The sequence below is a fragment of the Manis javanica genome, chromosome 14, assembly GCF_040802235.1.
Source record: "Manis javanica isolate MJ-LG chromosome 14, MJ_LKY, whole genome shotgun sequence".
In the NCBI taxonomy this organism is placed as follows: domain Eukaryota; kingdom Metazoa; phylum Chordata; class Mammalia; order Pholidota; family Manidae; genus Manis; species Manis javanica.
In genome coordinates this window covers 3,283,840-3,311,809 of record NC_133169.1, presented here as the reverse complement: position 1 = coordinate 3,311,809, position 27,970 = coordinate 3,283,840, and the positions used below count along the sequence as shown (strand labels likewise).

At 48.2% G+C, this 27,970-nt stretch overlaps 1 protein-coding gene across 6 annotated transcripts in view; it reads left to right on the top strand.

The window, feature by feature from the left end:
- Window positions 1–27,970, top strand: part of UCK2 (uridine-cytidine kinase 2) — an 83,895-nt gene that overhangs the window by 39,058 nt on the left and 16,867 nt on the right. Inside the window, exon 2 of one of the 6 annotated variants that reach the window (XM_017669432.3) lies at window positions 3,284–3,400. The exons of the other annotated variants lie outside the window; for them this stretch is intronic. Coding sequence (XP_017524921.1) covers window positions 3,398–3,400 — 3 coding nt within the window. The 5' untranslated portion in view covers window positions 3,284–3,397. The remainder of the gene's footprint in view (window positions 1–3,283; window positions 3,401–27,970) is intronic. 6 annotated transcript variants of the gene reach the window in all.

The window sequence follows — 27,970 nt, the reverse complement described above, 5'->3', positions numbered from 1 at the left end:
CAGCTGGAGGCCGACGTTGTCTCTGTGTGGTGTGTGCCGGCAGAGAATGTGGGTTCCTAGCCTGGGAGGGGTGGGGGAGCCCCCAAACAGCAAGGCAGCGTTTCTCCCTGCAGCTGCAGGTAACAAGGTAGTCCTGACCTGGTGGGGGGTCTGTGGCCTCTGAGTTAGAGGGAAGCGGCAGGGTGTGTGCGGGATGGGAGGTGAAGGAAGGTGAGGAAGCGTTTCCCTCCTGGGGAGACAGTGATAGAAACAGGATGAATTTCTGCTTAAAATGGTTTCTTCTCTCCTCTGTGGCTCTAAATGTTTTGTGTTGGGAGCTTGTGACCAGTTTTGTAAGGTGAGTGTCATGAGGAACTCTGGAATATTGAAACAACTAGAAAAGCTAGTTTTAGGCAGGAAAACGTGTCTCCTGGAATGGGGAGCGGAGGGCGGCCTTGCCCCAGCAGACTTCCTCCGTTTTCTGGTCCCCAGGTGGTGCCTGCCACTACACGTTTCATCCAGCTTTAACTGACTACTAACGGCAAGACCTGAGCTTCTGTACTTGGCCATCTTCTGTATAAAGTAGGTATAATTAGTAACACCCACTAATTACACTGCGGGATTGTCCAGATTGACAGGGATGGGATTTGACCAGGGTGACCCAGAAATGGATGGTATAGGACAATGGAAAGAACCCGCCGTGGCTACACATCCCTGAGCGGTCACCTACCTCAGGTACAAGTGGAGGGGAAATGGGGTACACGACCCTTGAAACCCCTTCCAGGTCTCCTGGTCTGACTCTGGGAGGGCAGACACAGGGCTCTCTTCCCGGCGTCCCCTGTGTCCCGTCTTTGGAGCGGACCCAGTGCACCTGGCTCTCTGCAGTGCTGTCCTCTCCCTCCCCCCCAGGGCAGTGCATGAAAGGCGCCATTGTGCTGATGGCTTTTCTTTCTATCCTTTTGCCTCCTGGCTTCACGACAGGCAAGCAGAGTCGCAGGCCCCTCCTTTGTCTTCATTTCTCCTGGAATATGTTTGGAAACCCTCACTGCCTGTCCCTGTTCCTCCTTCCGGACCTGGGTGTGGTCCCGGGGAATGGCCGCAGAGCCCAGCCTGCGTGCCCTGGAGTCTGGCTTGATCTGGACGTTCCCGGCAGTTCCGCAGCCAAGAGATGAACACCAGAGTCAGGCGGTAACGCTGCCGTGTGGCTCTGTGCGCCGGAGAGAGCGCTTCCTCCCACAGGTGAACGTTCCCAAGGCTCTGGTTCTTCCCAGGGACACGTCCTGTGACTGTCGGGGTTCCAGTTTTGTCTCTGAGCTCCGAGGGGCCCTTTTCCAGCAGAGTTTGAGCTTCCGGGCTCTGCGAGGCCCCAGGAAGAGCTGATCCTTCCCGACGACGATCTCTTTCTAGGATCTGATCAGAGATGGAGGGAAGGGGGAAATCTCGGTGCCAGGGACAACTCATGGCGGAGCAGACTATCTCGGTGGTTTTAATGCCTGCCTGTATTTGCAAAGTAAAATGAGGGAGATATCCCCCTACTGCATTTCCAACCCTTAACTTGTCAGGCATTCTTACGGGGTGTTTTGTTTTTGTCTTCATGAAAAATAAACAAAACATACCAAATATACCAAACACATACATTTGAAAAAGTAGGCCAAGCATTCCGTCTGCTGGCTAAATCCTTACAGTGGAATCCTTGCCCTCTTGCCTGACTCCAGTCAAAGGGTCTTCATCCAGAAAGAACCTGCGGTCACCAGGGGCAGGACCTCCCTTGGTCAGAATGCACTTCATGGAGATGCGTCGCTGCTTTCCCCCGGCACTTCCTCCCCACCGGGCGCTCCCTGCCTGTGAGGCGAAGGGAGGGTATTGACTGTGGCCCCTAGTGTTACCAGACGTGGGCGCTGGCGATGCTACGGGGCTCCTCCATTCTCATCTGCACACCTGATTGTGTCTCCTCTTCCTCGGTATTTCTCAGCTGGGACGTGTGAGTTACCTTTTGGGGAGCTCCTAACTTGTGTACAGGTGCAAGGCTCTGGATAGACACGCGGGCGTTTGGGTATGGGAGCCGCTGTACCAGTTACTTGCATGCAAAGATCTCATCTTTCAAAATTTCTTCCCCCTAGCAGTTCTGAATCTTGGGTGTGAACTTTACCAGCTTCCCAGCTAACGTTGTGCACAGTGTGAATTCCATGCTCCCAGGGAAGTCTGAAGTTAAGGCCCCGTGCACAGCTCCCTTCGTCTGGGGTTCCCGCTGGGAGGCAGGTGGCCCGGAGAGTTCTGAGGGGGAGGTGGGGAGCAGTCCCACTGGATTCTGGGTGGCTTCACCCGGGCACCCTGGAGCCTGGTGGCAGACCCACACGGAAGGCCTGGGCGTGGCCTCTAAACCGCTCATGCAAAGTGCAGGATGCAGAACAAATGGCGTCTGGTCCTAGGATATTAGTTATCTTCATGCAGGCGATTCCCACACATCCCGTGGGAAAGTCAATTTGGGTTTCTCTGGTTTCCCTCTGGGACCTGCTCACCTGGATAATGTGGAGAACTGGCAGCTAGTCAACGGCGCCGCCCATTACCAGGCCAACTGGGCTGCCGGATAGCAGGGTGTCAGCAGCCTCTTCAGTGGTCTGTATCCCTGCCCCCAGACCCCAACCACATTTTAGAATTAGATTACACATTGATAACTGGCCTCCTTTTTTTTTCACGTATCTTTTGAATCTCTTTAAAGAAAAACCTGCATTTCCCTATGCTTATGTCCCTGTGCTTATGTTCTGCTCATGCCTTCGCTGCGAAGCAGCCCCCACCCTCTTTACACTCTCTCCTTATACTTCTGTTTCTCCCGCAGATCTCCCAAGCTTGTGAACCCTATTTTAGGAGAACTTAACTGAGAGGATTTAAACAGGGTCTGAAAAGATTAATAAGTTCCTTCTGAAAGTGTAATTAATGATTTGCTAGATACACGTGGACACTGACGAGAAGGGACAGAATCTGGAAAGACCCTCCCTGAGGAAAATGACAGTGGCCACTTTTTCAGCCTGAGAGAGGAAATAGCGCAGAATGTTTCCCAGCCTATGTTGTTCTTCAACTGCCCTGCCTTGGATGGATGGACACTTGTTAAATAAAGGCAAAAGACATTCTGATTTCTCGAGTGGTATAGGTTTTTGTGGGCAGGGCCCAATCGGCTGTCTGCAGGACTTCCTTCCAGAGTGGTGGGCATGAATATGTGGAGGTTAGTTGCAATGAGTCAGGCTTTCTGAATTCTTCCATCAACGCCTATGCCTAGTCCCTGTCTGAATCTCCATTTATTTTGCAGCACAGATGTCCCCCAAATAAGATGCATATATATATAGCAGCAGATCCTCCGTCCTTGCATCTTGTTGCAGAACAGCTCACGGGTTAACACGTTTCGGCAGGCACAGAATTCTCCATGGTAAGAAGTAAAACTGCTTTTACATATGTATTCAGTCATCTCCCAGCTTTTGTGTTTTCTATCACATGGTCCTGTCTAACTGGGACCCACATCACCTCTGTCAGCTGAGTTACACATTCCAGGGGTGGCGATGGTGCCTGAACCCATGCCAGGCAGTAGAATAAGTGCCGTTCCAGCCTTGCTTTGGGGCGGGCTGCTGGGAGTGGCTGGGTCCGAGACTGCCCTGTGGAGAAGCCAGGGTGCCTGTGAATGTGGAGGTTCCAGGAAAGCAGGGGGGTGCAGAGGTGAGGATGGAGAGCTCGTGCAGCCTCACAGAGCTCGCCCAGGCAGGACAGATTGGAACTCTGTCTCCTTATGCTGGCCAGCAGAACCCTGGGAAGAGGCATAGAGCAGAGAAGTGGACATACTGCAAATCTGCTCTCTGCTCAGCCTCTGGGTGTGCCCTGGTGCAAGCTGGCTCATCCCCCAGATATTTGATCATGTCTGTAAAGTGGGAGGTAGCTCTGGCACCCAGGTGTTGAGAGAGTAAAATGTCAACATAGGTATGAAAGTGTTTTCAAGCCATAAAGAACTATCCATGGTAAAGTGATACAGGACTTCTGTGTAAAGACTGTTTTGTATTGTATGTTCTGAACAATACGTTACATATTATATAAAATGTATTTTATATATATATGGGTGATATATACCCATCACCACTTACAATAGATGATAGAACTAAGACTCAGAAATAAGCGTCTTCCCCAACTTCACACAAAGGGCATAGCTAGTACTTGAATCTTCTTTTTGAAACCTGGTTTCTGTTAAGCTGATCAGGGTCCCTGGAAGCAGTAGGCAACTTATGTACCTGCGTACCATCTGATACATTAATTTCTTCACCAAACATTAAGTGGCATTTTTGGTGTTAGGTGACTTTTGTTTGTCGTCTTTTAAAGTTTTTCCCCTGAATGACTTGTAATGAGCTTTAAAAGCTAAAAATACTTGCTCTTTTTAACCACTCCACCCACGGTTCTGAAGCTTAATTTCGTAGTTGACATGCTTATGTCTGTTTATCCTGGAACTGGCCAGAGGGCTGCCTCTTAGGAGGAGACGTGAAAGAACTTCAGTAAGCGAAGGAGCCGTGACGCGTGATTGTTGTCTGCTTGCTTGTGTTTAATTGGCAAGGTGGTGCTTTAACTGTCAGCCTCCCTAACTTCAGTTCTGGGCTCATCTAGCAGGGGCTGGAGAACTTTAGTACATAAACTAATCGGAAAACCCTTCCATAGTCGACTCTCCCATGTTGGGCAGCAGCTGATGTTGACCGGAGCCAGTATTTAAAGCCTGAGAATTAAGGGTCATTAAATACAACCTCACAGGCTCTGGGGTTTTCTTTTTAATGTCTGGTGACGTGTTCATGCAGATGAGACAGACACATACCGAGGCTTCCTTGTCTTGCAGAGACAGCGTTTTGGGGGCTCAGGAAAGCATTTGGGCTCTGAGAGCACAGACCGTTACATGAGTTCTGCTGCACCTGCTTCCTCCAGTGATCCTGAGGTCAACCACAGTCACGTGGGGTGGATGGCCGTCTTTACCCTTCCTTCCCTGAATACGCGATGACAGTAGGGTTCAGCATTGAAAGTGTCTTCCCCAGACGCATAGAGCCAGCAGAGGGAGGGCAGGGCCAGTACTTGAACCCTATTTCTCTGAATCCTGGTTTCTTGTAAGCCGGCGAGGCTCCATCAAAGCAGTAAGCAGGCTCGGGTACCAGGTACCATGTGAGTCATTGATCTGTTTGGCAAACATGGAGTGCCTTGTATCTCTAGGACCTGGCATGCGAAGATGAGGAAGGCGGTAGAAGACAGAGCCACTGTGGCAGCGGGAGGCGAGGCGGGCAGAGAACAGCAGGAACGCCCAGGGGAGATGTGATCGCAGGGGAGGGAAGTGGGTATGGCAGCAGGCGATGACTGAGCCGGAGTAGGAAGCATGGGCAGGAATCTGCCAGATTGGGAAGGGGGATGGGGACACCCACAGGATGGCGTTCCAGACAGAACCGCAGGGCCAGGAGCAGCAGCATATGCTCCCAACTGGCACCGAGCAGGGTGCGGGCAAGAGCAGGGGTTCGTGGGCCAGCCTGGCAGCCCTGAGTGCCAAGTCGAGGCGTTTGAACAACATCCTGCTGCCACTGTAGGACACACTCCGCCTGCTGCTCTGGCCGTCACCTGTCGTTCTGCCTGCCTTCCCCCTATTGTCTTGCTTTCTCCTTTTTAAGCCTCTCAGCTTCTGCTGGGGTCTGTCAGTGTTGGCTTCACGCATTAAAGGGTTAGATGCCCTCCCTGGCCCAGCTCTGTCCTCCAGGAGTGAATTTCCCAGGTCTGCATGTGCCAGAGGGATTGGGAGAGTGGCCCAGAAGGTGGGCTGAGGGTCTCAGCCTCCAGAATTAGCACTCTGGGAAAGAGAGGGAGGTGAGTGTGCGGAGGGGATGAGAGAAAGGTTTCTTCTTGCAGACCATCCATTAAACAGTCTCGAGGCGGGGTATGCGGGTGTGCATGTGACGGAGGCGTGTGAGAGAGCCCTGCCATCGACTGGGAGTTCTAGCCACTGTGCAAGGAGCCCAGAAAGATAAAAAGGTGCCCATTTTCTACAGTGCTGAGGTATGAGTACTGGTCCTCCATGTCAGGGGACGGAAGGGAGGCTCAGAGAGGTTAAGTCATCTGCCCAGGGTTGCTCAGCCAGTAAGGCTGGAACCAAGCGAGGCTTCCCACGTGGGTGTGTCCAGGTCTCCCTGTGCGCCTTATGCCCCCTGCGCGTGTCAGTGGTCTGTTGGTCCTGTTCTGGGCGTCACGCAGAGCGTGGCTGTGGTCCCCGTTCTGCCCCCTTGGCTACCTTGACTCAGCCTTGCTGACGGAGGAACAAGCAAGCAGTCAGCTGCTCTGACAGGCCTGGGAACTGTCCCTGGAGAGAGTAGCCACGTCCAGGAAGGTCATGCCAGGCCTGCGGCAGAAGCGTCTGGGCATGTTGCAGAAGCCGCTGAGCCAGCAGGCCCGTTTCACATCCCATTCTGCAGGTTGAATGTGCCCCTGGCGCTGACTCCCTGCCCGGTGCTCATCCCCAGGCGGGGGTGGGGAGGCCCGGCTGCAGGAGGGAGGGTTTCAGAGACCCGGGCACCTGCTGGTAGGAATGGTCCCTCCCTCATTCCTTTCTCTGAGATGTTGGTCAGCTACCAGCTGGGTTCCAAGCGGCAGACATTGAGGTGAGAGCCGGGCCTCCTTCACGTATGTCTCACTCTGAGGCCTTCAGGGGCTGTTTTGGTAGCAAAGTGTTGGAAGGGCTGGTAAACTGTGGATCAAACTGTCTAGGTTGGCATGTGCTGGATAAATCTGCTGGTCTAGGTTTTTTTTTGCTCTAACATGTTTAATAACCCTGTGTTTTTTAAACAATAAGACAGCTCAGCAAGTTGTGGCATTGGTGAGGCAGGAAATGGAGGCCAGTGACTCAGTCTCTGTGCAGAGGCCACAGTCCCCACATGCATACACACCCTTCCTGGGACAGGTGTCCGTGGAGGCTGTCCTCCCATCCTCCCTTGCCGAGGAGGCTGCCGGCAGCTTGCAGGTGGAGGTCGACACTGTCACTTCTGTGAATGTTCCAGAGGGAACCCCTCCATCCACGCCGTCATTGCCCTCCTGTGTCGGAGACTCTCGGCCTCCATCCTTGGCTGTCATCCGGCTTGGTCAGCCTCCACTGCCCTCTGCTGCGGTCTCTTCTTTACTCTCCCGCTGCGTGTGTCCCAGCTCTCCATCACATGTCCTGCCCTCTGGGCTGGATCTCCAAGCCTTCCCCCGCATTTCAGACCTTAACTGCTCCCTGTTACAGGAGCAGCTGGATGGACAGTGACAGGCCCTTCCAGAACCCAGATCCGGCAGAGGGTCCCTCGCCTTCACCTTGGAGTACTGCCCTGCCCAGGAGGCAGGCCTCCTCCCCCCATGGCACCCACCCATGCCCAGGCCGTGGAGGTGGCTGGGCTGTGCTCGGTGGACTGTGGCATGGGCCAGGTGTTGATGGCTCACAGCTCTGAACAGACACACATCCCATCTTGGTTGCTGGAGTACAGACCCTCCTCTCCCCGGGGAGCCCCGCACCCCGGCCTGCACTCCATGGGCATCCGTGGCACTGCCGTGGGCTCAGGTGTCCACCCTCCGTCCCATGTCTGTTTGCAGGCTGTGTTGACCACCTGCCTTTCAGGCCCAACTTCCTAGTGGTTCTTCCCCACCTGCCTCCTGGTGGCTACATTCCACCCCTACTGAGCTCTGTGGAAGGTCTTTCCATTGTTGTTAAGAGGAGAGGGAACTATGACCCGAGGGCCCTAGCTCACCTCCCTGCAATTACGAGTTATGTTTATACATTCTGGATCTTATCTGATAGCTACTCTCTTCCACTCCCTTGTTTGTTGGTATCCCTGGGATTGTGGTGATCCACTCCAGGAGAGTGGGGACTAAGTCTGCGTGATTTTCCTTCAGTGCCCAGTATTCTATCACACTAGGAGTGCTTGAAACTGCTTTTTGTTTTGAAAAAAAAAGAAGAAAAAGAAGAAAGGAAGCAACTTGTCTAATATAATTTATGTCTTAACAGCAGTAAAGCAAGTTAGCTATGTTTTATTGAGTGCTTACTACATGCCGATAAGGTAGGTATCCCCTACCTGGCCATTCATGGCTGAGGAGTCGGCCATTCAGCTCAGGACCACCCAGCCACGTCTGAGCTGCGTGACTCAAGCCTGTTTCTCTTCACCATGTTCTCCTCCCTACAGAGCAATGTACACCGAGGCATGATACTCCTTCTCTAATTTCAGTACATTTTGTCACATTTTCTGCAAACGAATTGATAATTCTTGGGTGGCCTAGAAGGAGTTGTGGTAGAGGCCATCATCATTTATTCTTTAATGGTTCCCACCTGAAGATCCTTGCTTACTGAAAAGAAAGTCGTAAAAGCCCTCTTACCAGCTTTGATAGAAATCCCCCCTACGTACTTGAATGAAAACACTACTGAAGACACCTAGTTTGGCTGAGACGCCCATCCGTGTCACGGGCATCACCTCCTGTTCTGTTTTCCCTTACCTGTGAGTGGTTTCAGATGATAAAGTTCTGGACTCCACTCATCTGCGTGCTTCCCGCTGCCTTGCAAACCCTCACGAAGTTGCCCTTGGTGAGGCAGCCGAGGCCAGGACGGGGCCGCCTCCGCGTCAGAACACCCGCAGGGCTGTCGTCCGGCCACATCACCGCCACTCAGAGGTCTGGTAGCGGGGAATGGAAATGGCTGTAAGTCTGAGGTCCAGGAGAAGTCCATCCCCCTGGCACCTCAAGGCTAGCACAACTCAGTTAGCCCCTATTCAGTCCCTGCCCTTGGGAAACCTTTAGTTTAGAGAGAAATGATTGAAAATTATTCCAAGTACCCTGAGGAGCAGTCAGTGAGTGGAAAGTCAGTCTCAAACTTACATCAGCTTTGATTTTTTTTTTTTGCTATGTTAATGGTCCTGTCTGGGGGCTGCTGGCTGCTGGCAGTGAGTGACCCCGTCCCCCCAACTTCAGAGCCAGCCAGGATGAGCCTACTCTCAGCTCACGGGTCTTACGTCTTTGCTGAGTGGCCTTGGCAAGACACTTTAAACCCTTAAATGAGAATAATGTAGCAGAGGCAGTCAACAAATGACTAGTTTTCTTCCCTTTCGCCTAAAGTCTGGAGAGAAGCTTCCGAGATCTGTGTGTAAAAATAAAGAGTAATCACCTCTAATTGAGGCGTTCCCTGTGTAGAAAACCAAAGCTTTGTTGAAATCAGGGACCTTGCTAGGCTTTGGGCTACTTAGAGATAATTTTTACTGCCTGGCTCTCAACTGCCCCCCAGCCAGATCTGGAATATGGGAAATATATAATTATGGATAAGCCTTTGGGCCCCGAGAAAAAGAACGTACAGCTGTTGGGTTGTCCATTTGGAGGGCACTGTCTTCACCTGGCACCCAGGTGTGCTAGAGATCTGCTCTGCAGGTTTCTAAGGGAGGTTCAGGCACATGAGGGCTCATCTATGGGGACACATACAGAAGATCCACGTGGGGCAGAGAGGTTTGCAGTAGAGAAGTTCAGAGGGAGGTGGGTGGTTGTCTGTTGGAGAACAAGACACACTTGCCATTTTCTGTGAGAGGCATGAAGGAAAAGCCTCAGAAATGTAGGTTTTCCATATCCTCCAGCCCCAGCATATTTACCTACTCACTATAGTGGTGGTCTTTTTTCAGAACATACTTAAATTTTAGGATTGCAGCACTGTTTTCTCTATCTTGGAGAAGGATCTCAGTATTTCACCAGCAATATGGGTTTAGTTGACATCAGAAGCTGTGCTAGGAACCTAACCCTCACTCGTTTGTGGGAAAAAGCATTCCCATTTTTGCACAGCCAGTGATCTGTTGAATGGTAATGTGTTTCTAAGTTGGGGACCGCTTATAGGTATTTTGTAAAGAAGGAAACATTCTTTTCAAGCCAGGACCTTCCATGGATTAAAGGGGAGTCATCATTGGAACCAGATGCTAAAAAAGCATGCTTAAAATTAGTTTGGAAATTGGCCTTGGTATGATTGAGCTGAACAACCCTAAATGGTGTTCTCGAAATGCAGAATATCAGTGGAGTCACAGGGGTCACCTGGTGTTGGTCTGCAGGCTGGTTTGGTCTGTGATAAAGACTAAGTTCTCTGGAATGTCTTTCGAAGGCATGACTGGTGTATATCAATTATGTATGTTTTTCTTAAATATGGCAGTCACCTTTCCTATGTTCTAAAAAGTCGCGTCATTTATTTTCTATGTTCTAAAAAGTCGCGTCATTTATTTTCTAATAGTTCCAGGCTTGTTTTTTCCAACAACCAGAGAAGTGACCCCACATATCCGGCCGGGTCTTCGATCTGCCGCCTGCGCTGCTGCATTTCTCTGGCATTTGTGACGGTCAGACTCAGGGCGCCACATGAGAATAGGATACCACAGAATTGTGTCCCTCTCCACCCGAGCACTGCCCCAATGAAACGGGGTGCAGACCTCGCCGGGCACACAGCTCCTCCTCTCAGCAGTCATTGTTAAGGATCGCCAGGCTGATTTTTAAAAACAGCCTTTCAGAAACAAGTGCCATTTTATTATTTTTGTGGGTTTCAGTATCTTGTGTATGGGGTTGGGGGTTGGACCTCTTTCTGCTGAGCCTTATCATTTGGTGTATAAAAATACTTAGAACAGTATAAAGAAGAAAAGCAGGATTTATATTTCCTTCACCTAGACCTAACCCTTGTTACAACTGTTCCATTTCTCTCTGAACTCTAATACATATACATCCATGGAACTTAACTTGTTTTGGGACTGAATTGAAAAAAAAAAATAGTTCTGAATCTTAATTTTTTAAACTTAATGTAGCCTGAATATTTCCCCATATTACCAAATATTTTTTTGCAGACGTGCACCTCGGTAGCTGCCTGACGCTTTCTATGCGGTGTACCGAGATCGATTTAACAAATGCCACTCCAATTATTGTTGACTGTGCAGGTTGTCATCGTTTTTTTTCAGTGATGGACACCTTCACACATTCTTCTGTTCCTCTGCTTCCTCAGGAGAAATTCCTAGAAACTGGGTTATTGGTTAAAAGGTTGAAGGTATGAGCACCTCTCGTGCTCCGGCTAAGTCGGCACACCGAGTCTTCGGCGTTTGCTGTGATAGTACTGTGCTGGGTCCCAGGCGCAGAGGGTCGCTGGGGGGCCCTGCAGGGAGACTCCCCCAGCAGGCACGGCGTGTGCTGCGGGGAGAGAAGCCAGAAGGACTGGTGTTCCTGAGAGTTTTTGCTCTTGCTGTTTGTGCGGGGGGTGGCGGCGTCGGTGTTCTTCCTCAATCACCCCTGCCTATCTATTCCGTATGGTTTCCGTGCAGAAAGATAGACCTGTTATACTGCCTTTTTTGACTTCTCCCCGATGCAAAAAAGTGAGCCCCTGATGGTTACATCTCGGCGGGTAGCTCTTCAAAGCTCTCAGGCAGCTCTGCCTTGGGAGGCGGCGAAGGTGATCTGCAGGAAGCAGGCTTCTGGCCCCGCGAAGGAGCCCCGGAGAAAGGCTGGAGAGGTTACCTGGGATAACCACAGCCCTAGTGGCTGATTGCGGGCACTCCTGACAGCCTCACGCCTTCCGAGCTGACCGGACTCACCCCAGGATCCCTGATTCCGGGTCGGTGTGGGGCCGGGCCTGACGCTCCCCACCTGCTCAGCAGCGAGACCGTCTCCTGCACTAACCTGGGCTTTTTTAACACTTCCTTGGTGTATGCATGGAAACTGAGGAAGGACCCCTGAAAGCTTGAGTGGTCCGCCAGTGCAGGGAGGTGGCGGGGAGGAGGAGCTGGGGGTGAAAGTCCTCTCAGGGAGCAATCTTTGAGGTGTTCCCAGAAGGGGCAGTCAGCCCTGGGGGTGAGAGTATGTTGCGGGTTGCGGGCTTTCCGCTATTCCAGGGAGTGAGTGCGTGGCTCCCAGCTGCTAAACTAGGGATGCAAGCGATTGATCTTCTTGTATTCAGTACTTGTGAGGGAGTTGGCTGAGAAAAGGGTTATAGGACGAGGGCCCCCATCACATAGGCGCTCTGTGACCCTGAACCCGGGGGATGTCCTGGCTTTAGAGCCTCCACCTGAGAGATGGGCCTGCAGTTCAGGACTTGGCACCAGAGTGGGCATACAAACAGCGGGAGAAGGAAGGTCCTTGCCCTTGGTTAATGTATCTTAGGGGCAGAGAGGAGAGCAGTAATAAAAACCAGGTTTTTAAATTCTGGTTAACATATTCATAGCATACCATTCACCATTTGAGCCATTTTTAAGTGTACAGTCTGGTCTGTGCCACTAAGTGCACTCACACTGCCATCGAGCCACCAGCCCCATTCATCTCCAGACCGTTTAAAAGAAAGGTGACTCTGTACCTGTTAAATGGTAACCCCCCGTCTCCCCCTGTCCCCAGCCCCCCGGCAGCCACCATTCCCCTTTCTGTCTCTTGAATTTGACAGCTCCAGGGACCTCAGATAAGCGGAACTCTACAGTATTTGACCTTGTGTGATCGGCATGCTTCATTTGGCTTCATTCCTTGAGAAATTACCTCAAGGTCCCTCCATGTTGTAGCATGCGTCAGAATTTCCTTCCTCTCAAGGGTGAATAGATACTCCATTGTGTGTATGTGCTAGATTTTATTTATCCATTCATCTGTCAGTGGACGCTTGGGTTACTTCTGCCTTTTGGCTGTTGTGAATCATGCAGCTGTGAACACAGGTGTACAGATCTGTTCTCTGCTTCCGTCCTTTTGGGTATATACCTAGAAGTGGGGTTGCTAGGGCCCATGGTGATTCTCTAGTTTTTTGAGGAATCACTGTACTGTTTCCCTGTACATTTTTACATGCCTGCCAGCAATGCACAGGGTTCCGGTTTCTCCACATCCTTGCTAACCCTTATTGTTTTCTGTGGGGTTTTTGTTAAGTTGTAGGAGTTCTTTATGTATCCTGGGTACCAATCCCTTATCCAGTAAGAGATTTGCAACTATTTCCTCCCATTCCTTAGGTTGCAGATTTACTCTGTTGATAATGTACTTTGATGCAAAGGAGTTTTTTTTTTACTTATGATGAAGTCTGTCTTATTTTTGTGTGTGTGGTTTTGGTGTATATCGAAGAATTCATTGCCAAATCCAATATCATAATGCTTTCCTCCTACGTTTTCTTCTAAAAGTTTTTAAAGTTTCAGCTCTAGGTTTAGGCCTTTGATCCACTTGGAGTTAATTTTTGTTATTTTGTGTGAGGTAAGGTTCCAGCTTCCTTTTTTCTTTTTTGCCTGTGGATACCCAGTTTTCCGAATATGATTTGTTAAAAGATCATTTTCATGTCTGAAAGAAGGTGTAGGCTTCTTTAACTCACAGGAATCACTGAGAGCCATGGACTCTGGCAAGAAGATTCTGTTCGAATGACACAGGAAGAGATTCCGGCCTCTCACACCACATTTGGTTTACGCATTCACCCGTCAGCAGACCCTTGCCTTGGAGAGACAGCTCACCCCAGGAAGCTTCTCTGAGGGAGCCAGCTTTCTGTATACCATTGCCTAGAATCTGCAGGAGCCCTTTCAAGCGAGATGGGGTGGCGGAGGAAAAGGAGGTCCTCAAGGTACGATTAGAAGCACATGGTATTTAAAATAAGACAGACTTAATGTCCCATCTTCCATTATGTATGTATTACTTAGAGAAGGCTTCTTGGGCTGAAATTCCTCAATGGTCTTTAGTTCGTGGTGTGTCAGGTGGGCATGTGCAGGATTCTTTTAGTTAGTTGTCTTGATAGGGAGAAACAGGATTTCACACTCTTAGCAGAATTGCCCTGCAAGGGTGAGAAAATACACTTGTGTTTTAAAGAAAAATAACTACAAATGGCTTCATCCGTGATGTACGCCACACTTGTGGCAGATTTCTGCTGTTAAAGGGGTGCCACAAGCCTGATTATTTGGTGTGTGGGCAGCTGCGGGCCAGAGGGTTGAAAGCAGATCCTGTGGCTCTTTCAGGATGAATTCCAGAGGGACGCAGCTGCAGGTTTTTCTGTGCCTTTGTGCGTGTACGGGAAGTTCGTTCAGCCCACTTGGTTAGAGCGCGTTTCTGCTTCGTTGTCGGCCCTCTGCCCCCTGGGTGTCTGGCCTGTGCGCAGGGTCAGGGTTCCGGGAGTTCCTGGATCGGTGCCCTCTTGTGGTTCTCCTTTGATCTGGTCTGGATCTTGGGAGTTGAAGGCCAAGAGTGTGAGGGGACACAAACTCAGGGAATTTGTTACAAATTTCTGTGTGAGGAAGTCCTTTCTAAGTGTAATGTGACATTAGTTAACAAAATTAATCACTTTAACGACATAAATAACATTTTTCTTCAGGAAACATCAGTCTAAAGTAAAGAGACAATCAATTGGAAAGAATAATTGTGGTACAAATGAGAAATAGCCAGTTTTCCTGTATATAAAGAGCTTTTGTAGATCAATAAGAAAAGACCAATAACAAGTGAGGATAGGATGGCAATAGAGAAGTTTCAGAAAAAGAAACAGAAGGCTTTTAGACTGTAAAGGATGTGTATCCTCACTTAAAAGAGAAGGATAAATTAGGTAGATAGCATTGTTTGCTCTCATTAAGAGTTTGAGACAATAGGTGTATGTCAGTCATTGATGATGGGGCCATTCAGGCTTATGTATGGAGATTTAAAAAGTGCAGGTTCCTTAGCCAACATCCAAAAGACAAATAACAAATGCTGGTGAGGATGTGGAGAAAGGGGAACCCTCCTACACTGCTGGTGGGAATGTAAATTAGTTCAACCATTATGGAAAGCAGTATGGAGGTTCCTCAGAAAACTAAAAATAGAAATACTATTTGACCCAGGAATTCTACTCCTAGGAATTTACCCAAAGAAAATAAGATCACAGATTCAAAAAGACATATGCACCCCTATGTTTATTGCAGCACCATTTACAGTAGCCAAGAAATGGAAGCAACCTAAGTGTCCATCAGTAGATGAATGTATAAAGAAGATGTGGTACATATACACAATGGAATATTATTCAGCCATAAGAAGAAAACAAATCCTACCATTTGCAACATCATGGATGTAACTAGAGGGTATTATGCTCAGTGAAATAAGCCAGGCGGAGAAAGACAAGTACCAAATGATTTCACTCATTTGTGGAGCATTAACAATGAAGCAAAACTGAGGGAACAAAATAGCAGTAGATTTACACTCCAAGAAGGGACTGGTGGTTACTAAAGGGAAAGGGGGTGGGGAGGGAGGGATAAGGGGATTAAGGGACTTTATGAACAGCACACATAATGTAGGGGGAGCATTGGGAAGGCAGCATAGCACAGAGAAGACAAGTAGTGACTCTACAGCATCTTACTACGCTGATGGACAGTGACGGTAATGGGGTATTTGGTGGGGATTTGCTAATAGGGGGAATGTAGTAACTACAGTGTTGCTCATGTGAAACCTGAGCATAAGATTGTATATCAGTGATACCTTAATAAAAAATTATAATAATAAATAAAATAAAAAAAAATTAAAAGTACAGGTTCCTTGACCTAGCATATCCACTCCTAGAAATTTATCCTACAGATATATGCATATGTCCGTACATAAAGCTGCTTTTGGAAGTAGGGAACAACTTATCAGCCCATCAGTTCCTTCACACAATGGAATTCTATAAGGCTCTTAAACAGGAGGTGGTCTTAAATGTACTGATGGGATAATGTTCAAAATACGTGAGTGAAGGAAGGTACAGACAACATTGTGTTAGTGTCTGGGTTCCTGTCCTTAATACACACTCGGGTTTTTGTGTGCGGTGAGGGCCTCTGAAGCCATGTGCATGGGGACCGTGGCTGCCAGGATGTGGTCAGGAAGGCAGCTGGGAAGGAGATGGACTTTGTACTCAGCTGTTTGGTTATCTCTTCAGTTTTGTACCACATTGGTAGGCACTGGACTGCCTCTTAAGAAGCTTAACTACCTTAGAAAGCCAATGGAGATAGGTGAGTAGAAAAACCAAGCTAAGAAATGTAAAAACAGTAAACCCCAGAATTTCAGCTCAGCTTTTAGATAATCAAGACTTAATAATGAAGCTTGGACAAGTCACACAATACTGAGCTGGAGAGAAAGTGTACTTTTGTACAATTTTAAAGCTGTGAAGAAAATAAAACATATGGGCATGAATCATGATGATGTCTTCAACTGAGTTACAAAATAAAAAGTCTCCAGGAAATAAGTGTATAAATGAAAAGTTGTGGGGTCTTAGAGAAGAGAATAGCTTTTTTAGAACAGTATTTTATTGAACAGTGAGCCACTGTTTTATGTACATTAGCCATTAGCACTTCTAGTCCGTTTGTAGAATGGATATCATTCCTCACAGTTTACAGCAGGACAGTAATAGTCTAGGGGGTGGAGCTTCCTGAGATGTAACTGGGGTGTAGGTGTGGTAGAGTCGGAAATCAAGCCAGCTGCTATGTGCACAGCCTGGTTCTAAAAGGCCCATTTTTCGCCTTCTAGAACTTTGAAGTAAGTAGGTAGTTTTCGTCCATCTTACTTTTTTTTTTTAATCTATCTTGCCCAGAAGTTTATTGGGTGTTTCTGTCAAACACAAAGCTCTCTTAAATGGCACTTTCACACACGTGCAGCCTAGTAATTTGCTACTAATTTTGAAGACCCCGAAGTATATTACTGGGTCTGAAGCGACTTCTTAGTTACCAAGGAAACAGTCCATTTAAGTCCACAGCTCAGTGTGGTTTTGAGTATAGTTAAAGTCCTTCAAAGTTGGTGGAGTCTGTTTAGCATGTATGGTAATTATTAACCAGGATATTTGATGAGGCAGACACTCGGATAATGCCAGTTAATAATAGTTTACTACTAGAGCAAACAGAAACACCAGGAAAAATTCTGCAGGAAGTGATTATAAAATGAAATGATACATCCTTATGGCATATATCCTTTGAAAGGAGAAAAAAATGTGTCCAGGAGTATACACAAATAGGAGTTGATGATGCTCGTACCCTCTGTGATTAAAAAAATAGAGAAATTAATCCCAGCCATTAAAAAATAACAGGTATATTAAGTTCCTGGGGCTGCAGTAACTTGGTGGCTTAAACAACAGAAATTTACTCTCTTACAGCTTTGGAGACGTGACGTCCAACATCTAGGCATCCCACAGCGGTGGCTCCCTTTAAGGCTCTGAGAATCTGCGCCTGCGCCTCTTCTGGCTCCTGCTGGAGTCCCTCAGCTGTCAGATGCTCACCCCATTCTCTTCCTCTTCACATGGCATTTCCCTCTGTGTCTGTTCTCTCCTTTTCTGTTCTATATAAGACAGTTGTCTTTGGGTTTAGGGCCCACCCTGACCCAGGATGACCTTACCTCGAGATCCTTAACCTTAGTTACATCTGCGAAGACCTTTATTCCAAATAAGGCCACATTCTGAGGTTGCAAGGGGTGGGACGTAGTCCTACCCCTTTGGAGGCCACAGTTCAACCCAAGACAGTCTGTTCTTTTGCACCCCCCACCCCCAAAATTCCTGTGTGTCCCATATACAAAATACATTCACTCCATACCAGTTGATTATTAATTAATAGTGGCTTGTGTGGGAAAAAGAATTTTGAAAGGTGAAAGGTTGAATTTCTGGTATAAAGAAAAGACAGATGCTGCAGAAGGATGGTCATTAATCTTATTTTTTTAAAGGTAAATTTTATTTTGAAGTCACTGTAGAGTCACGTAACAGTTCTTAAGAAGTAATACAGAGAGTTCCCATGTAGCCTTTACTCGGTCTGCTCGGTGGTAATGTCTCACAAAACACAGCCTGGGTGTTGGCTTTGATATGAAGACACAGAACATTCCCATCACCACAGGATCCTTCCTCTGGTCCCCCTTACTGACCCCTGCCTTCCTCAGCACTGTCACTGCCCCTTTGCCCCTAGTCCCTTCCAACCACTAACTTGTTCTCCATTTCTGCAATTTTGTTATTTCTAGAATGTTCTAGAAACTGAATGGCATGTGACCTTTTGGGATGGCCTTTTCCCCCTTAGCCTGATTCTCTCTGGAGATCCGTAACAACAGTAGTTTGTTCCTTTTCATTGTGTTCCATGGCATGCGTGCACCACAAGTGGTTTAACCATTTACCCACTGAAGAACATCTGGGTGTTTTCCAGTTGGGGGCTCTGGTGAATAAAGCTTCTGGGGCCATTTGTGTCCGTGTTTCTGTGTGAGCACGTTTACATTTCTCTGGGGTAAATACCCAGGAGTACAATTGTGGCATCATATAGTAGTTGCATGTTTAGTTTTATAAGAAAGTGCCAAATGACTCTCTCGAGTAGACGAACTATTTACATCGCTGCCAGCAGTGTATGCATGATACGTTTTCTCCCCGCCATCACCAGCATTTGGTGTTGTCACTGTTTTTAAATTTTATCTATTTCGATAGGCATGTAGTGACATGGCATCCTGGTTTTAATTTGCATTTCCCTACTGGCTAATGATGTTGGACATCTTTTCTTACACTTATGTGCCATCTGTATACCATCTTGGGTGAAATGTCTCTCTTGGTGTCTTTTGCCCATGTTCTAATTGGATTGTTGTTTTTTTTTTACTGTTGAGTTTTGAGAATTCTGTACACATTCCATATACTAACCGTTTGTTGGGTATGCAAGTATTTTTTTCTCTGAAGCTTGTTTTTTCTTCCTCATCAGAGCAAGTGTTTCACAAGAAGCAAATTTTACTTTTGATAGAATTCAGTTTATTACCTTTCCCTTTTATGAATCTTGCTTTTGGTGTCCAGTCTAAGAAATCTTTGCCAAACACCAGATCCAGAGCGCTTTCTTTCATCATTTTTTTCCCTAAGTTTTATAGTTTTTTGTTTAATATAAGTCTGATTCATTTTGAGTTAATTTGTATATAAGGTGTGATGTTTAGGTGAAGGCTCATTGTTTTGCTTGTGGATGTCCAGTTGCTCCAGCCCCATTCATGGAAAAGGTCATCCTTCCTCCACTGAATCGCATTCACACTTTGTCAAGTCAATCGGACATATTTTTGTGTTTCTAAAACAAAAGTTTGGCCTGTATTTACTGAGAGTAACTTCAGTTACACAAATAGTAAAAGAAAATCATCCTCCCCAAAGCGGATTTATTTGAACTCCCCTTATTTGCCAACATTAGGTTAGCCCTAATAATTTATGACTTCCGATGTGGTAAATCCAGCCTTTATGGTCTGTGTAGCTTTTGGGGTTCTTCTGTTTATTTTTGTTGCAGAGGAGTTTGGGGGCCTAGGAGGTGGTTGATAAATGATGAACCCATCAAAATCGGGAAAGGACAACATGAAGGAACTGTCTGCCCGTGGAGGATTTGGACCCTTTCTTCCAGTGGAGATTTCACAGACAGTAGAAGAGACTTTCAGAAAGGAAGGGAAGTGGGTGTTCGGCACATGCCTTCGGCTTCCTCCCCTGTAGCTCTAGTTAAGCACGGTGCTGGGGGAGATCTAAAGAGGAATTAAAATCTTTTGAAACCAGGTAGTCTGACTTCCGGTGTCCCACAGTTTGGATAAGGATTACCGTAAAGGAAAACCAGACTCAACTACACTGTGTACAGCCCTGCACCATTGTGCTCTGTCCACCGTACACGTTGAGCCACGCGTGGCCTTCAGTTTGGAAAGATTCAGCAGAGGAGCCCATAGGTGCAATGTGCTCTCCTTTATCCATTCATTTTTTTAAAAAATGGGGGAAAGCCAGCTTTGTTTTTGTGTCTCTCCCCCAGAAGAACCCGAATCCTGGGCCATCATTTCTAGAACACTGCACCTATTACCCTTGCTCAGTAAGCAGACATAGCAAATGGGTGGGTTTGGTGTGCCTCGTCCAAGGACGTCCTCATCTTGTCCCCAGATGAGAACTTCAGTCTGCTGGGTCTGACCATCTCGGCGTGCCCCCAGACCCTCACTCAAGTCAAGGGGAAGTAAAGAGACCTCACTTCACTCACCACGAGGCGGTAGGAATTCACACTCCACCTTGCAGAGGGGGCTTTCTGGCAGCACATTCATCAGAGCTTGCAGTTAAGTCTGGAGGCGTTTGTGTGTGTGTGTGTGTGTGTGCTGGCTTTTGTGTTTGTCCTGTGGGAGTACACGAAGTACCTACAAATGCCATATGCATGCTCCAAATCGGCAGGAGGAGGCTGAAATCCATCGTTGCTTTGTACTGAGTAATTTGAATCCAGTGGTGAGGAGGCCCACGTCTTGACTGAGTGTTGCTTTGGTGGCAGCTGCCAAGCAACCTCTGGACAGGCTTGAACTCGGCTTCATATGAGGAGTACTCCCCCCCTTTTGGTTTACTATGATGTGGAAAGACTACAGTAATTTCATTTTTGATCAGTCTGCCTTCCACATTGTCCCCATGCTTCCTCATACCTTTTACATGGCTACAGTCACAGTATATGTACCAGTTCACCAGTTTATATTCTCTTCTCTGCATACAGGTTCACTTATGTCCCTGTACCCATTGGTCTTATTGTAAGTTCGTGTTGATAAGAGTGTAGCAGCATTGCGGTTCCTGCTCTGACCTGCTTTCTAAAAAAGGGTTTCCCAGCTCCGACCACCCCAGCCAGTGGGAGTGCATCTGTTTTCATGGGGTGAGGTTTTAAAGAGTTTGCTCATTTCTGCCCCAGACACCTGCACAGGCTCACGTGTGCCCCAGGGCTGTTGCCCCGGCCCCTGGTAGCACGTGCGTGGATGCCATTCCCTACCAAAGAGTGAGTCATGGGGATCGGGAGTGACTTATCTCATGAGCCACTTTTCCTGGTAGAATATTTATCAGGAAAATCAACTTCTAAGGAAAGCGCCCCAAACCTGTGCTTTGCAGAGCCTTGCAGGGAATGCTCAGCTCCCGGCAGCTCCTGTATATGCATTGTAGGCCCTACACCTGTGTTTGTAGGGTCATCGTGGTGCCTGGGAAGAGAAGAGGTTCCTGACGGTGCGGCAGGCAGTGTATGTGGTTAAGAGCATGTGTCCTGAAGCCAGCTGGCCTCAAGTTGAAGACCTCTCTTGCTTTCTAGCTGTGTGATCTTGGGCCAAGTCACCTAGTCTACCTCTCTGTGCCCTTTTCCTGCTTTGTAAAATGGGTATAATAACACTCACCCCACAGGGCTGGTTTGAGGATTAAATAATGTGGTGTGTGTAAGGTCCTCAGAACACTTCCCGGCATGTGGGGTGTTCTCCAGGTTCGCGTCGTTCATCGTCTCTCAGTTGACCCTAAACTGGTTTAATCTCATGAGGAGGCACTCCTTGAGAGGGTTTCCCCAGTAAGTGCTTCTGACTCTAAAGAGAACAGCACCAAACACATACAGTTACGAACCCAGAAGTGAGTTTTTAAAATGTTTTTCCTAGGAATTGAGCTTAAGGAGATTGACACGTCACTGAGAAGTCCTGGGAGCAGGTTTATGTTGCTGACTGATCAACCAGAATTATTCTCATACTATCTAATTCCTGGGTTTTTCCTGGGCTTTCCTACCTTTCCAGCAGCGGCACGATGGACCGGGAATTCAAACCGAGAGCTTGCATTATGGGGGATTTTTGTCTAGTCCTATTTATAATATTCTGGGTTTTCCCCTCCTATGGTACACTTCCTCGAGGTGCTGAAAAGTGGGGAGGATGTTGAATCCTGCTCTCATGCAAAGTGGTAGACACAGGGTGGCAGAGAGGGTGCCCAGTGATCTGGGACATTGGTCCAGGCAAATGCTCCTTCTCACTCCACCTTTTAAAAAACTCACACGAAAATGACTTGGCTGATGAGAACTTGGGGTACCTGTGGTGAATAAGGCACCCTCTTGGCCCAGGACATGAGGATTACTCCCCATCTTTCAAGAGAACATTTACACTGAGGTATATACTAGGGATGTGGTGTTGACGTCCGTAGTAGGGTCATTTCCGTTAAAAGTGACAAGAAAGCCTCAAATAAAAAACAAGATAATGGTTTAAAATCTCACTGTCATTCCTCTCTCAGTTCTATAGTCATCTGAGTCCAGGGCACCTTTATTCAGCTGCTCCACTACCCGTAGTTAGCATGATAGCAGTGCTGCATAGTGGCTGCTTGAGCTCCAGCCATCAAGTCTTCATTCCAACCAACAAATAGACTCCAGAGGGGACCCTCACTCTGAGAAGATTCCAGGACACTCCCACGTCACACTTCTTATCGAATTGGCCAGAACTTAGCACAGGCACAGTGGGCTGCAAGGGAGCTGGGAAATGTAGTCATGTGCCCAGCTGAAACTCAGGGACTAAGATTTGGGTACACGCCTAGCTATTTCTGCCTGAGTGTGTTGTGTACTTTCGGATGGAGTCAAGGCTGATGGTAAGAATGTGCAGGAGAAATAAGGGGGCTGCTGGATGAATTCAGGCATTTCCTGTGGTAACCTTCTCATGCATGGGAGTGAGCCTCCCAGAGGCTAAGTCCTGCCGGCCTCTGGGAGTAAACGCCGAGTTGCAGCTGGTCCCTGTGCTCCAGGGGCTGTCAGTTATTGGGTTGACCTGTGGCTGCCTTCTGCTAGCTAAGACCTCTTTCTTATATGGTAATTTAGTGCGGTTTTGATTTAGAACTCATCCATTCATTCATGCATTTCTGTGCGTGTGTGGAGAGAGGAGGTGGAGGATACATGGCTGAGAGGACCCACTCAGTGGTGCAGGGCTTCTGGGACCACCCACCCACGAGCCCGACAATGGCTTGCAGATACTCTGAGGGAGGCGCCCAGCCGCACCTCCCCAGGACCGCCTCGCGGTGGGTCAGTTTGATAGGAAGTGAGCCGGCTGCGCTGAGCTCTGTTCTGGCTCACCCCGGGGACTTACTCGTGCTGTGGTCTCATGCCTGTGAACGAGCAGCGTGGGGGCAGCCCCTGCCCCCAGTGGGGTGCTGTGTTGTCTGGGGGCCGTGCCGGACGCTCTGAGTTAACGTCGGGCCTCTTGATGCTAGTGGCAGGGGAAGCTGCTGTCGGGAGTAATGGAGGGGACTTGCACACAGCCCCAGAGCGAGGGCGCCAGTCGGGCCTTCCTGCCTGAAGACGCTGAGCGTCGGGCCTTCCTGCACTGTAAGCTGGGGGCGGTGAGTTCAGGGCTGGCGACACTGACAACTCACAACCCCTTCTGAAGGAGGGGACGAGCGGCGAGTCTGTCGCCTCCCCTGGAGCTGGCTGCCTATTTTAAGCCCTGGATGTGTGCTTGCTGGTTTGTCGCCCCTCTGAACAGCTCTCCCTCTGTCTGGAGCTGCTCTCTCAGAGTGAGACAGGTGACGTGATGGGATTGTGAAGTGATGGACAGCATGATCTTACCCTGTACTTTCCTATAAGTTTGCCTGTGAGAAATACCATGCAGTCTGAGGCCCTCTTGAGGACCGAGTGAGGTTCTCCTAGCTGTCCGGCTCCACCTCTGTCCAGGTGCTCAGCAGTTAAGTTGGGACAGAGGGTTCTTAATAGACAGGCCACTGAACTCAGCTGCCCTGTTTTGTTTCACTCATTCAGCAGTATTGGAGCTGGACAAGAGGATCTTAAGGATTGGCTCCTGGAAGTCACGCACTAGAAATGGCCCAGTAAGGTGGTGTCTAGGCCGTCCGAGCAACCTCCTGTGAGGACCATACTCGCTATACCACACTATGGTGTAGAGAAAATGAAAGTTCCTGTGGCCAGGATTCTCACCTGGCCCTGGTCGGCTTGCTCACTACACACATGTGGGCAATCCATTGTTATTGACTCTGTCAAGAGCTCCGCCCAGTGCTCTGGGCTGCACGGCTGCAGGAGAGCAGAGGCCAGAGCGGTGGCAGCACGGGGGACAGAGGGGCCCAGAGGCAGAGCCCGGCTTGCTGCACGCAGACTGGCTCTGAGGCGGATGGGATTCTAGTGCTTGAGCTGCCACCCTGGGAATAAAGTTGGGTCTGAACCCTTTCATCCTAAGAACATTGCATTGTCATTTTTCGGTCTCACCGAATCAAGAGTGAATTTGCCCAGGGCTGAAACCCACTAGCAAGACCTACAGGAACTGTGTGGGCTCAGCAGCCAGCCCACTGGGAACTGCCACCTGGAAGGGCTGGTGCTTAGCTGTCGACCTCTCCTGGGGCTTCCCAGATCGGAAGTGTCTGTGAGAAAGGAGGCCAGCACGTCTGTGTGGTGCACGGCCTGACTAGGAAGTCGAATGTCGGCATGTTCTCGTGATTGCAAAGAATTCCTTGTTCCCCATAGTCAGTGGCTTCTCACAGCTGATTTTCCTGAACCTAATCCAAATTTAGGTTCCAGATACCTTGAACAGGTGCATGTGTGTGTATGTGTGAGCCTGTAGCTTCTTTTTGATAGACAAATCTCTGGCCTGCCTTTAGTGATATGAAATTTAACCTAAGTGTGGACTTTATCGATGCAGTCACAAAACAGTATTATTATATTACTACACATTTCCCTTCCTGCGTCCTTTCCCCCAGAATTGTTTTCTGTAAGTGAAATATTTGTGGAGAATATTAGGGCTGTTGCCAGGGCTGCTTCAGTTCTGGAAGAGGGAGAATTGTGCCTTTGGAGTTAGAAGACATGTAGTTTGAGATTCAGCTCTGTGACCCAGAGCAAGCCATTAACTTGACTGATTCTCTAACCCTCATTAGGAAAAAAAGATACTAAGGTTTGTTGTAATGGAATTAAGAGAGATGGTGTCTCCAAAATGCCCTACGAGGGAAGAAATTGTCATTTGCCTTTACTGATACTCCCATGAGATTTTTGAATTTCTTTTTTCTAAAGATAACCTCATATAGACCTGGTCTTAACTTCGTATTTGGATAGCAACCCACTGTCCTCACTGGCTTTTTCTCACTCCCCCGACTTTAAAGTATTTTATAAATAAAATAATTATTTGAAATGTGCTAAAAGCAGCAGGGACAGACCAGACGCACTGCACTAAATATGGAGACATTGTGTGAAACTAAGCTTAGCTCCAGTTCCAGGGGGCATTGCCCGTTTGTAAGGGGCAGGTGGGGAGAGGGTGAGCTCTGGAGGGGACTGCTCGGGGTGGGGTCCTGGCTGCACTGCCACATGCCTGGGGCAAGTCATTCCATCTCTTCACCGCAGGCTTCACCGTCAGGAGTACGCAAGTAATCATAATTTCTGTCATATAACGTTTGATAAGTAAATGAGATAATTTAAAACTACTGAGCCTAGTGCCCCAACTAGATAGAAACTGCCCATTAAGTAGGGTCTCTTGTTATAATAAAAATTACTTTTAATTTTAATATACACATTGCGTAAAATTGAACCGCTTAATCACCTTTAAGGTGTGTATTTCAGTAGTGTTAAGTGCATTCACGCTGTTGAGAATGCTTTCAGCACAGACACCAAACAATCTATTAAACAACTCCCCGTTCCCCTCCCCCAGTCCCTGGCAACCTCCATCCTATTCTCTCTCTGAATTTGTCTGCTCACGATGCCTCATTGTAGTGGAATCATACAGCGTGTGTCTTTTTTGTGACTATAACTATTTTAAGCCTTAGCCCACTACAGCAGTTGCACCCTCTCCCACTTTTAGCATTCTGTACACTCACGATCACCTGCCTTCTCAAACTAGTCACTCTGACTTAATTCCTTTCTTAAGAAATACACACCTTGCAGCTCTTTTTCATCCTGTTGAAGAAAGCAGGATTAGGGAAAAGGATTACAGGGAAGGAGACAAAGGGAGGGCCTTAGACCAAGAAAAGGCCCTCACCTTGCAGAGTGGAGCTCCTGTTGGGCTCCGTCCTCCCAGCTGTGTGAAAATCCAGCCTGCACGCCAGTAGAGGGAATGGTATCATGAACCCCTGTCCCTCCTGCCCTGATTCAACAGTTCGTTTAGTAGGGGCCATTTTTAACAAGTTCCAGGAGGAAGAGAATACTAGGAAAGTCTAGATTAAACCACAGGCAGGTGTTTTTTTGCTTGTTCAGGCAGTGATGCTTATCTCCATGATAAAGGACTAACTTCCAGCTTGGGACTTCCACCTTTAGGCTGAGGGAAAAAGGAACCAGGATTATGTGATTGTAGACAGGTCATTTAACTTGGTTAAAACATCTGTGTAGGGTAGCACTTGGGACTTACAAGGGTGGTTATAATGGTGCACTTGGCCAAGGGTCTAAATAAAACATCAGTTAAAATAGACGCTTTACCAAATAACTCATTTTCTTTTCCCACTTTATACAAAGATTAATTTAAAAGATTAATTTCCATTTACACAGCGTATGTTATGAAGAAAAAAAGTGGTAATATTTTCCATTCTGCACTCAATTCCACTGTGTAGGGGTGGAGGGCCCCCCACACCAGCCAGCAGTTCTCAGGCACCAGAAAACATCTCAGTTCTGACGCCGTCTGCCTGGAGCTGAGGTCCAGTCCCCCAGGTGAAGGGCTCCGTCCTGCACAGGCAGGCAGTCCTCCACCCTCTTTCTGCTGCCTTCCCAGTTCAGATTCCAGCCCAAGCCCTCACTGTCACCTGTGCTTCTGACTGGCTACAGATTAGAGGTTTCAGTGACCCCCTTATTTGAGTTTGATTCATTTGCTCAGACGGCTCACATTTTATTACATGAGAAGCATTTTATTACTAGGTTACTGATTTATTATAATAGGGTTCAACTCAGGAACAGCCAGAATGGCAGAGATGCAGAGGGCATCTCTGTGGAGGAAGAGGTGCCGAGTTTCAGAGTTCTCGGGGCGCACAAGCTGGAAGCTCTCCAGAGGCCCTCCTTCTGTAACCAAGGCTTCATTACACAGGCGAGATTGATTAAACCATTGGCCTCTGGCGTTGATTGAACCTCCAGCCCCTCCCTCTACTGGAGGTCAGCGGGGTGGGACTGAAAGTTCCCACCCTATAACCACCTGTTTGGTTCCCCTTGTCAACCACCCCCATCATTGGGTGCTTTCCAAAAGTCAGCTCATTATCATAAGAAAAGACACCTTTATGACTCTCCTCACTTAGGAAATTCCATGAGTTTTAGGATCTTTGTGCCAGCAAAGTGCTAATATGTATTTCTAAGTATAAATCACAGTGTCAGGTGGGTATGCGTATGACTGACAACACAACACAGAGCATGCGGGTGTGAGTTCTTTTGGAACTGGCTTTCCTACTGGTAGTTAGGACGCCCCGAGGTGGTTTTAGGTGTAGGCTGTGTCTGTGTGCCGTGTCGCTGCTGCCGGACCCCAAAAGACCAGGCTTCGGTGTTAACAGAAATGAACCCTGAACTCGTTTGTTTGAGATAGCTTGTCTGCAAGGAGGGGCGGGCATGAAAGAGGAACACGGCACCCCTCGGGGGCTTGTGCGGAAGGCTTATAAAGGCGGCTCCTGAGGGTGAGGGTTTGGGAGGAGGCATTGATGAATCGTTTCATGATACTGTCTCTGTCTTTTAGCTTCTGGGACCGTCACTTCACGGTCAGCCGCTGTCACTTCACTGGCTTTCCCAAAATGGGATCAGGGCCGCCCTTTTTGATGTTTCTTTAAGATTAGTTGACGCAAAAGAATTTGTGTAGTTTCTCTTTCTCCCCCAAGGCCAGGATTCTCCCTGCAAAAACAGGAACTGGTCCCTGATCCTTGGGAGGGTTCTTCTAGCTTAAGATATGGTGGTTTGATTGGTGACCTTATGGCTGCCTTACGGTTTACCGTAAATTCTTCTTAAAAATCATTTTAGGAATTTTACCTTTTACCTTTAAGCCCCAAGATGGAGGTTTAACTTAAAACGGAGTCCCTCCTGCTTGGCTCTCTGCTGGCTCACTTTTACCTCCATGTCCACGAGTAGTGGCACGCGTCTGTGAAAAGGCCACCGGCCTAACTGTGAGGGTGATAAATCCCTGGCTATGGACTAGAGCAAAACGTAACCCACAGAAGTAGTTAGAGAGCCGTGGCCTTGGCCTTACTACCGACTAGCTGAGCTCTGGGGGGCTTCTGGTCTTGTTGATAGAGGGATGCCCGTGGGTGCATGGTTGCTTCATGACCCAGGGGCCCTTTGACCCCTCAGCACACCAGCAGTGTGCCCTTTTTACACCTTCTGCTGCCTTTTTTTCGTATTTACACCAG